Genomic DNA, 10,706 nt, shown 5'->3' on the forward strand with positions numbered 1-10,706 from the left:
AAAGTCTCACGTGGTACTATGAAGATCCCTGTATTTCAGGCCCAGTGCAGGCTCTCTCTCCCCCTCCCCCTCTCCCTCTTCCTCTCTCTCTCTCTCTTTCTCTGTGTGTCTCTCTGTCTCTCTGTCTCTCTCTTTAGGGGGTGAAGGCCATGCCATGATGTGAGTGTGGAGGTCAGAGGTCAGCTCTCTCCTCCCACACGGGTCCCAGAAATCCACCTCAGGCCCTCATCTTTGGCAGGAGCACCTCCTATCCTCCATGCCCTCAAACTGTCTCCTCATTTCTTTTTTGGCCCATCCAATTTCCCAACGATTTGAACAACGCAGTTAGATGAACTAAATGTTAGCAGTCTTCTCGCGACAGAACAGAGCCGTTTCCTGGCAGACCTAACAGCCTCGGGAAGAAAACTGCCTCGTACTCGTAATCGGTAACCAAGTTCTAGCTGCCCTCCCTACCTTGTCCACGTGCATCTGTGGAGACAGATGGCCTAAAGACACGGGCTCAGATCTGTCTTTGTGAATTCACAGGACGTGGTTGCTGTCTTAATCAGAACAGGGACTTTGGAGAAAGGACCAGCTGCCCACCGCGTCATCGTGCAATGAACAGAGGGAATCACTGTGCGTTTAATACCCAGGGGCTCTCACCGTGGAGGGAAACATGCAGGTTCCTCTGTTGGAAAGAGAGACACTGTTGAACACTGGAGACTGGTGGGTGACATTGTAGAACCCAGGGCCCGGGAAGTCGTCCTGAAAAGGACAGAATGCAGTGTCATTGGGCACGGCAGCTTCAACACGCTTTTCTGCCAGCTTTCCATCCATTAACGCTAAGCCTTGCTCTAATCCTCCAGGGCAGGCTCCATCGTTTGCAGGGGTGACAGCCTTGCTCCACCATTCCTCTGGCTTACCCAATCTCTAGCTCAGTGACCAATGGGAGGGGCAGGAATCCTAATCCAGGTCAGCTCTCCCAAAGCCCTTGCTCTTTCCCCTAAGTCTCCATCCTGAGTTCTAAAGGACCGTGTTTTGTTTTTCGTGTCATTAGGGAGATGTGCTGGTGCGCCTGTCAGCCTGCGTGGCCCTGGCCAGCCAAGCCTGAGGGAAAGAAGGGAGGGTGACCGATCTCATGGCAACCACACCCACCTGACTCAGCTTCCTCCTGAGGCCTCTGAGGAGGGAAATTGGGGAGTGTTTCTGTTTATAAAGCAAAATGAAACAAAAACAACCTTCATTCCAAATGAGGCCATCTTGAAGTCGGAGACAAAATAAGGTGAGCCCATGGGGCCCAAGGGCAACTTGAGACTGGGGTGTCAGGGAGTAGCCAGCGGATGCCGTGTTCAGAGCAAGTTCTGATGCTGCTGCTGCTGCCTGAGCCTCCGAATCTTCCAGCTCACGTCTGGTGCTAGTTACTAATGGGACACCAGTGTTGACAAGAGCTGGGGAAGCAAGTGGCATGAGATGAGACGCTTCATCGTTGGGGCAGCTTCCTGGGTCCTGCCCTGTGCTGGGAGCTTTGCAAAGCTAATCTCATTTTGCCATCACCCAATGAGGAAGGGATCACTGTCCCCATTTCACAAATGGGCACATGCAGATGAATTTGTCCAAAGTCCAAATGCTGAGCATACAGTGTGTGGTGGTCATGTCACCAAAGTCACCTAAGGAAACAGAAGCTGGGCATGTGGAGCCATAGCCAGTATGCAGTGAACCCCAGATTTGAGCCCATGGGCCCAGATTCCAGAGTTTGCTAGCTCCACTCAGTCATAGACACATCCTAATTCTACTGTGCCTGCTGCCTTATCTAGGCAAAGAGCTTGAAGCACCACTAGTGCCTTCTAGAACTTTCCTATCTGGAGAGCAGGGAACAGAGTGATTGAAGTTTATTATAAAGAATAGAGGCATGGGTACTGCTAACAGGATCTTGGGGCTGAATTTTAGTGTGTGTGTGTGTGTGTGTGTGTGTGTGTGTGTGTGCGTGGTGTGCGCAGGTGTGCACACGCACATGCACATGTGTGTGGGGCAGGCAGAGGAAGAACAAACAGAGGACATAAACTTCTGGCCAAGAGTCGGAAGCATGGACACTGAAGACGCAGAAGGGAAGGACCACAGAGAGAGGAGTCAGGGTCCCCCGTGCTGTTGGCCCACTGTGTCCGGCAGCACACTGAGACTTCACAATGGCGGCTCACTGAGTCTTCACTGGAAAACAGAGAAGATGGGGTCAAAGAGAGATGACCTAATGCTGCCCAACCAGCAAAGGTCGGAGTCGGAATTGAACCTGGGCAGTCCGGCGAGTCTCCTGACCACGGACACCAACTGCCTCTCGGATGAGACTGTAGGGGATAAGAGAAAAGTCCTGCCCCAGGGTCGTGGATCGGGAAGTCTGTCCTCTGTGCTGCTCAGCTTCATGATTTTCAGTAACTTTAACCTCACCAGGCCTCAAGGTCTGGGATCCCAGTGTCACCAGGGAAAGCTGCAGCAGGAACAACGGTGTGACATGTGACTAACTATGATGATCCTGTGTATGAGTATCTTGCCTGCATGGACGTATGTGCCTGGTGCCCATGGAGGCCAGGAAAGGGCATTGGGTCCCCTAGAACTGGAGTTACAGACAGCTGAGCTGCTGGGTGGGTGCTAAGCCGGCTCTCCAGCCCCTGCTATGTGCCTCTTACAGGTATGAACAGTGGGCAGGGAAGACATACCTCTAGCTCCTAGTCCATCTACACACGCCCACTGCTCTGACTCAGCCTACCCAGTTAAATTAGAACCACAAACAGCAAATAGCTGTTTTTGTTTAAGTATAGCCCATGAAGTATTTGGGACATACTTATGCTAAAATAATTACCTATCTGCAATTCTAGTGTATCCAAGCATCTGTGTTTTTCTTTGCTAAATCTGACAACTCTACTGGACATCCATCACCTGGGTCAGACTGCAAAATGGCTAGAGTCCAAGGCAAATGGGAATAGGGCTGTCTCTCTTTAGCCTGTGGGGATGAAATTTACTCTTTATGGATGGTCCAAAGAGAATCTCTTAGGCTGAAGCATGTTGGAGCTGGCTTGTGAAGGGAGCCATTAAAATCCTGACAGTGGTCATTGAAATTGGTCACTCTAGGAGTTTCTTACACTGGAGAAATCTCCTGAGGCTACAATGGAGGGAAAAGCTGGATTGCGTAACAGCCAGAGGACCTCCACAGGTGCAGAGAGCCTATGAGAGGCTGCTGGCTGTGGGGCAGGGCTCTCAGGGTGGGCAGGATAAAGCTAGGTGTAGACTCAGCTACCCCCTTGGTCTCCTAGATGAGACACTTCCAAATGATCAGAATAGAAGCAGTTGCCTACCATGGCCACCTGAGAGCCAGGACCACCTCATGGGCATGGGACTGAGCAAGCGACGCTTGGCGGATGTGGTCCCCTCCTCTCACCCGACACACAGCTTGGGGGACACTGGCTGAAAAGCACTTGGAGCTCTGGTTGGACTGGCAGCCTCTACAAGCAGGAGTGGGAGATGGTCCCTACCCATGTGACCTTGGGAGGGTCATGAAGGGGTGAGCATTCAGCTCCTGGGCCAGGGAATCTTCCCAGGCTTGTAGGGGGAGGAGGTCCTACTGCAGAGCCTACAGTCAGGCATGGCACACTACACTGCGGTTTCCACAAAATTTCCATAAATTCTGTCGAGTTCATCCATAAACATAACCTCGCATAATTTCATCATAATTTCAATTCTGGCCCCTGACTGTTTGGGACAATAGATCTCATGTCAGACCCTGTACAGAACTACCCGAGTTAGCTAACTAGCTAACTATTTTTTTTTTTTTTGGAGGTGTTTTTCTCTATGTCAGGCTAGACTTCAACTCACTATACAGTCAGGATGATCTTGAACTGCTGATTCTCCTGCCTTAGCCTCCCAAGTGCTAGAATTGCAGGGCATGGGCCAGCACAGTCAATTTCCTTGTGTATTTTATTTATGGGTCCTGGGAATCAAATTCAGGTCTTCTACAAGGGCAACAAATACTCTAAACCACTGAGCCATCTCTCCAGCCCCTGATTATGCACCTTAAACGATGCCCACTTAGAAGACACAGTGTCCCTGTCCCCCCAGCATGCGCTCATTCCGATGGAAGGCGGCAGGTTTGGTAACATGCAATCGCCACTCCCAGGAAAAGCTAATCTAGTGTAGCGTTCTAATTTTTTAAGAGGAGGAAACAGATGCAGAGGAACATATGGGGCCTTACAGCTCCATGGCTTGGGAAACTGGGTGAGATGGAGCAGAAGACGGGAGACAGGGAAGAAAATATGCCACAGGCTGAAGGACAAGGCTCTGTCACCTAGCGGCAGGTCTCCTCAGGAATGTAAAGTTAGCCACACATTTGTAAATAAATAATCATGATGTTTATTCCTAGCAATCCAAATGGCCAGTTTAGTCACAAGTCTGTGCAGGACTCTCACACCAGTGTTGAGATTCCTTTACTCAAAAAAAAAAAAAAAATGCGCGTGCAAGGGCACACATGTGCCACCGCATGAGAGCAGAGTCCAGAGGACAAACGAGGGAGTCAGTTCTGTCCTCCTTCTGCATGGATTCCAGAGTGTGAACTCTGATCTGTAAGTTTGCCGGGGGATACCTTGACTCCCGCCCCCACACCCCGCCTTCTCTCTGGCACCCCTGCGGAGGGATTCCTACGAGGAAGGTAAACTGGCCCTGAGGCTCAGAGGTGGCGGCAAAAGTGAGCGCCTGCTTCTGAGGACACCAGGGAAAAGCTGGGCTAAGTGGGTCACAGCTCCCAGGTGAGCAGATGACCGGGTGTGGGCTCAGCACAGGGCGTGTGTGCCTCCTGTCTTAAGAAGGGCGGTGAGGCAGAGGAGGTTTCAAATCTCTTGTTAACTTGCTTTGTCTCACTAAATTACTGGGTGATGCCGCGCAAGCGCATTACTTCGCCACGCTCGTTTCCGCCGGGAGAAATGAGGATGACCGGCAGAGGGCACGGAAGGAGTGGAGTCTCTGTGTTTAGGACATGGGGAATTGTATAACTCCCCAGGAATTACACAATCCCAACTTTTATGCTGCAGATGAGGAAACCGAAGCCCAAAAAGGACAAGTGGCTGATCTCAAGGCTCCCAGCTAGGGACAGAGAACACAAGGGGTTGGGTCCATAGAGACACCATGCTTTTGCAAAGAAAAAAAAAAAGCTTTCAAAGGTTCAGACGAAAGTTTTCTCATCAAATGGATACAACCACCCTGGAAAATTTGAAACCAAACTTTTTAGTGGTTTCCGCTAGTATCTGTGCGGCCACGCCGGCTCCCTGGGCAGGAAACGTGACAGGATTTCACAGGGCACCTTGAGCTCTGGAATCAGAGCCTTCAGAGCTTGCCATGTGGGACGGAGCCCCGACAAGAAGCCTTTATTCGCGTCCCTGGAGATCCTTCGGTTTTGCCAAGGCCGGTCCAGAAGCATGCTGACTTTCATCAGCCAAATTTACAGCCTCAAAGGCCACAAAGGCGGGCGTGGCCTGGTGTGGAAAGAGTGAGAGGCTTTGGCGTGAGCAGCGCCTGGGTTGAGGTCTAATTCTTTCAACATTGATTCAGCAAATATTTACTTAGAGTCTCTTATGTGGCAAACCCTGGGTTGTGTGACCGAGGGTGGGTCACTTAACCTCCCTAAGCCTCGGTTTCCTCTTATGTTCAAGGAAGACACCAAACCCTTCCTTTTAGCATTGTTCTGGGGAGCGGTGATATGACCTAAAAATGCTTTAACACATTTTAGGGATTGGTCAGTGGCAGCTACTGTTCTTTTTAGTGAGACCTGAGCTGTGGACACCCTGGGCATGGACAACTAACACACTCTCACTAAAGGTGGCCAGTGGGAACCCACACAGCCCTGGGGAAGAGGCTGACAGCTATAATACAGAGAAACTAGGAAAGAAGAAAGAAAGAAAGAAAGAACAGGAAAAAGAAAGAGAAGAAAGGAAAGTACAGAACAGAAAGAAAGAAAGAAAAGAAAGAACAGAAAGGCATGAAGGAGAGGGAGGGAGGTAGGGAGAGGAGAGATGCGCGAGAGAGAGAGAGAGAGAGAGAGAGAGAGAGAGAGAGAAAGATGCCTGAGCAAGTATTTACCATCCTGAGGAAAGCTACCAGTGGCTCTAAAATGTGTTTGCTCTATTATTTATTGCGGGCTTCATAGATCCCGAGGTAATGGGAGGTTAAAGGAACTTGATCCACTCTCTAGTTCCGCATACCAACCAGCTAAAAGGAAGAGCTGGGCTTGGGGTGAAGAGCGGGGAGGGGGTGCTTGATGGCATACCTCACCTGTGTTCAGAACAGGGGTCCTCCCACCCTTTCTCTGTCATCTAGGCAAAGTGGAAGGATGAGAGCCCAGCCGCCTGCAGAAGGCAGCAGAAGGTAACTGGGATGGCCACTGCTGCAAAGGGTCCTACTAAAAGACCGGGATGTGAAGTGGTGGAGACTCTCCCCGATGCCTGGGAGTTGCTACAGCCCCCTGCTGGTGAGAAAGGAGAAGGTCAAGTCCCAGGAACAAGTTAAATAAAGGCTGGCCAGGAAGCAACCAGAACTTCCCAGATGTGGAGATCTAGAAAAGAAGGGACGGATAGAGAGGGCCAGACAGAGCATTGTTTTTAAATTGCATTTATTTATCTACTTGTGTGTGTGCACATACCATGGCGTACACATGGATATCAGAGGACAACTTTTAAAAGAACTGGCTACTTTCCACCATGGGCATTCCAGGACTCAAGGCTTGGTGGCAGGCATTTTTACCTGCCATGCCACCTTACCAGCCCCCATAGTAATAATAAGACATTGTTTAAGGAATTTTATTTTATTTTTGTTGTTGTTTAAGGAAATTTTAATGGGGAAGCTCATCACAAACACAACAATAAATGTATCAGAAACTTTTTTACCCATGGTCATCTGGGGGACGATGCAATTCCCTCTGATAGATCAGAGTAGGCTGGTTTTTATCTTCTACTACATACACATAGGATTTGGAAGATCTTGTGTTTTTATTTCTTTTAAATTAAAGATAATTTTGGCTACAGGGTATGAGTGCACAGGCCTTCAATTCAAACACACAAATGGCCAAGGAAGGAGGACCTTGAATTCAAAGCCAGAAGCAAGACCCCTGATTATGTTTTCCAAACATATAGTATATGCAAAGTTCTGGGGTGGATCCCCAACACAGCAAATAAGTAGATCCATCAATTTCAGGCTGGTTCTTACCATACTGACACATCATTGGGTGATACTGCCCCCTGCTGTTCATAGAGGAAACACAAAAGCTAAAATTCAAAGACTTTTGAAGGCAATGTCATTTACCTTTTTGTTGTAGAATCTTCTGGCTTGGCTGTTAAATCCCTTTCTTTCTGATTCTAGGATTATTGCTGTTCTGTATTTATAAGGAATGGAAGATTGAGTTGGGTACGCAGCGGTAAAACCTAAACAACCACAACAAAAGACAGCCATGAGCGCACGCCACCAGTGTTTGCTCAGTGCAACCGCTAGGAAAACACTCTAAGGATTCATCCTAGGCTGGGGATGTAGCTCCGTGGGCAGAGTATTTCCCTAGCATGCACAAAGCCCCGGGTTCCATCGTCAGCACCACACAGGACCACACAGAACCACACAGGACCAGGTGTGGTGGCACACACCTGTACTTGGAACACTCAGGAGCTGGTGTTAGAATTGGAAATGCAAGGTCACCCCTTGACTACATATTGAGTTCAAGGCCAGCCTGGAATATATGAGACAAGACACTGCCTCAAAAAATAAGTAAACAACCAAACAAATAGTTATCCTAGTGAGCTAACGAAAGAGAAATCACTATAGGCCATCTTTACTAGGGGCTGAGGTTCAGGGTCCGCCCACTTCTGTGACTCAGAAGGATACAACTTTTCCTTTCTCTGTCTCCCTCTCTGTCTCTGTCTCTGTCTCTGTCTCTGTCTCTCTCTGTGTGTCTGTCTCTGTCTGTCTCTGTCTCTGTCTCTGTTTCTCTCTCTCTCTCTCTGTCTCTCGGATTCTGGCCAGAACAAATGTATACTTATATTGGTAGTCTATTAGACTTTCTTACTCTTTCTCTACAACACACACATACATGCACACACAAATGCACAGACATACACATGTACACACATGTACACATACACACAAATGTGCGTGCATGCACACACACACGCCTTTTGGCTGCCTGATGACATGCGGCTGAACTCCATGGCGTTTTCTACGTCTCTGTTCTCCTCCTCCTGGAAGCTTCTGAGATTCACAGCTTATCTGCTCTAGGGTCTTTCTTTCTCCAGTAAGATTGTCCTCTTTGAATTAAAAACAAAAGTTCAATACAGGGTCAGAGAATGGCTCAGTGGGCAAGGGCTCACTGCCTGACTGCCTGAGTTCAATCCTCAAGAACCACGTGGGGGAGGGAGAGCACCAACGCCTAAAAGTTGTTCTGTCCCCTCCACATGTGCTCCCTGGCATGTGCAAACAAAATAAATAAATATACTTTTTAAAAATTAAAATAGAGACTGAAGAGATGGCTCTGGGGTTGGGAGCGTAGCCTTCTCTTCCAGAGGACCCAGGTTCAATTCCCAGCACCCAGCTCACAACCATCTGTAACTAAAGTTCCAGGGGATCCAGCACCCCCTTCTGGCCTCTTTAAGGACTACATGCACATGGTATGCAGACCCAAACACACAAAATAAAATAAATGTTTTAAAATTAAAATATTCAATACGAAAGAGTGAACAAATAAAGAACGAGCAAATATGACAGAAAGCAAATCACAAACCAACAGACTTACACATTTATAACCACATTAAACATTAAGTGGTCTAGACATTCCAGTTCAAAGACAGGAATTGTCAGACTGGACAAGAAAGAAAGATCCAGCTACATGCTGCCCACAGGAAACATAGTTCAGCTATAAACCCAGAAAAAGAAGTAAAAAGGATGAGGACTTGCAGTAAGAATTCAGTTGTCAGAAATAAAGCAAGCAAGACCTGCTACCCATTAACAACCCAAGAACACGACTCTGACTGAACATATAGAAATAGCGTGTATCTTTTCGTTACTGAAGGGACAGCCACCTTCCCATTTACCCTTCCTTACAGTTTCTCCCCATCTACACTCTAGGGTCGGCAGGGTCAAAGGCAATCTGTCTGATACACTCTCGAAGGATGGCCTTGTGGATAACACCAGAGTTCACTAATCTGCCCAATGTGCTCTTCCCTACTACAGCAGGCGTGCTGAGATTTAAATCACCAGACCTTTCTGTAGTTTGTAGTTGTGCTTGTTGGGTTTGCCAGAGTCTTCATATTTCATGTTGTCCGCTTTGGCGAAGCTCTGGGGCATGTTCCGTCTGTTTGAGGGGGACCTCAGGCTTGCATTCTCCTATACACCTGAAAGAAAATACAGCATGTTCAGGGGCCGTCTCACACGGTGCCAGCTCTGTACTAATGGTGGCCTAGGTTGAGAGATCTTGCGGGGCAGAAGCTGACATCGACCAACTGCTCTGGCGCCCCAGGTTCCAAGTACACTGTACTGACGGAATTAGGAGGCCACATGAGTTCACCCTCGCCGCTGCATACAGCCACGGAGGCTTTCCATATGATTTTCATTATTAACCTAGCTTGGCCGAGATATATTTACATGCGATCAGGTTCTTCAGTGGTAAAGGTAAGAGCCTAGGCTCTGAGAGTGTGCGCAGCTGTGCTGCAGACCGCCACAATCAAGACGTTAAGGTTATCCGGAATCCGAAAAGTTCCCGTGTGCTTCTGAAGTCATTTCCATCTGGAGCTGGCACCTGCCAGCTCCCAAGCTTCCTGTCACAATAGCTGCTTTTCTACAGCGCCACACAAATGCTACCCTCAGCAGATCAATTGCTACCAGCACAGTTTTCCTGGGGCTGGCAAGTCAGCTCAATGGCAGAACCTTTGCAAGGCAGCCCAACAACCCAAACACAGAGCAAGTCAAACAGCCTGGAACTCCAGCTTCAGGGAATCAGACGCCCTTCTCTGACCTCCACAGGCGCCTGCACTTTACATGTGTAAACACACACACACAACTAAAAGGGTTACTCATTTTAAAAAGTTCTTCCTAGGTCTTGATTGGCATTGCATCAAGAAATTCAGTGTGATGTAGGCTTCCTCACCCCTGTGCGTGACTATTCAAGGCAGTTTTCTTCTATTTTTAAAATGTCTTTGACTTTTGCTTCACAAAATGAATTTAAAAGTGTTTCTTTTTAAGATTTATTAATTATGTACACAGTGTTTTGCCTTTATGTAAGTTGCACGCCAGAAGAGGGCGCCAGATCTCATTAGAGATGTTTGTGAGCCACCATGTCATTGCTGGGAATTGAACTCAGAACCTCTGGAAGAGCAGGCAGTGCTCTTAACCTCTGAACCATCTCTCCAGCCCCTCTTCTTGTTTTTTGAACATTACATTTATTGTGTGTCCGTGCAAGCACATGTGGAGGTCAAAGGACAATTGGAGGGAGTCCGTTCTCTCCTTTCCCCATACGGTTCCCCGGGATTGAATTGAGGTCATACGGTTCCTCGGGACTGAGCTCAGGTCGTCCTCAGGCTTGGCAGCAGGCACCTTCACCTGCCATACTGGCATCCTATTTCTCTTTTTCTCTCCTGGTGTTGGCATTATTTCTTCCTCAAAAGTTTGCTTGGATTGATATTATTTCTTCTTTCCATTCACAAATGGAGTCAAGACCT

The 10,706-nt window shown here is 48.3% G+C and overlaps 1 protein-coding gene across 1 annotated transcript in view; it reads right to left on the minus strand.

Annotated features, from left to right (window-relative positions):
- Stpg1 (sperm tail PG-rich repeat containing 1) overlaps positions 1–9,336 on the minus strand; it is a 30,074-nt gene extending 20,738 nt beyond the window's left edge. Inside the window, exons 1-3 of the mRNA XM_038333999.1 lie at positions 9,252–9,336; positions 7,312–7,430; positions 643–744 (exon numbers count right to left, since the gene is read on the minus strand). Coding sequence (XP_038189927.1) covers positions 643–744; positions 7,312–7,430; positions 9,252–9,336 — 306 coding nt within the window. The remainder of the gene's footprint in view (positions 1–642; positions 745–7,311; positions 7,431–9,251) is intronic.
- Positions 9,337–10,706: the final 1,370 nt, after the last annotated feature.

This window comes from Arvicola amphibius, chromosome 6 (assembly GCF_903992535.2).
Source record: "Arvicola amphibius chromosome 6, mArvAmp1.2, whole genome shotgun sequence".
In the NCBI taxonomy this organism is placed as follows: domain Eukaryota; kingdom Metazoa; phylum Chordata; class Mammalia; order Rodentia; family Cricetidae; genus Arvicola; species Arvicola amphibius.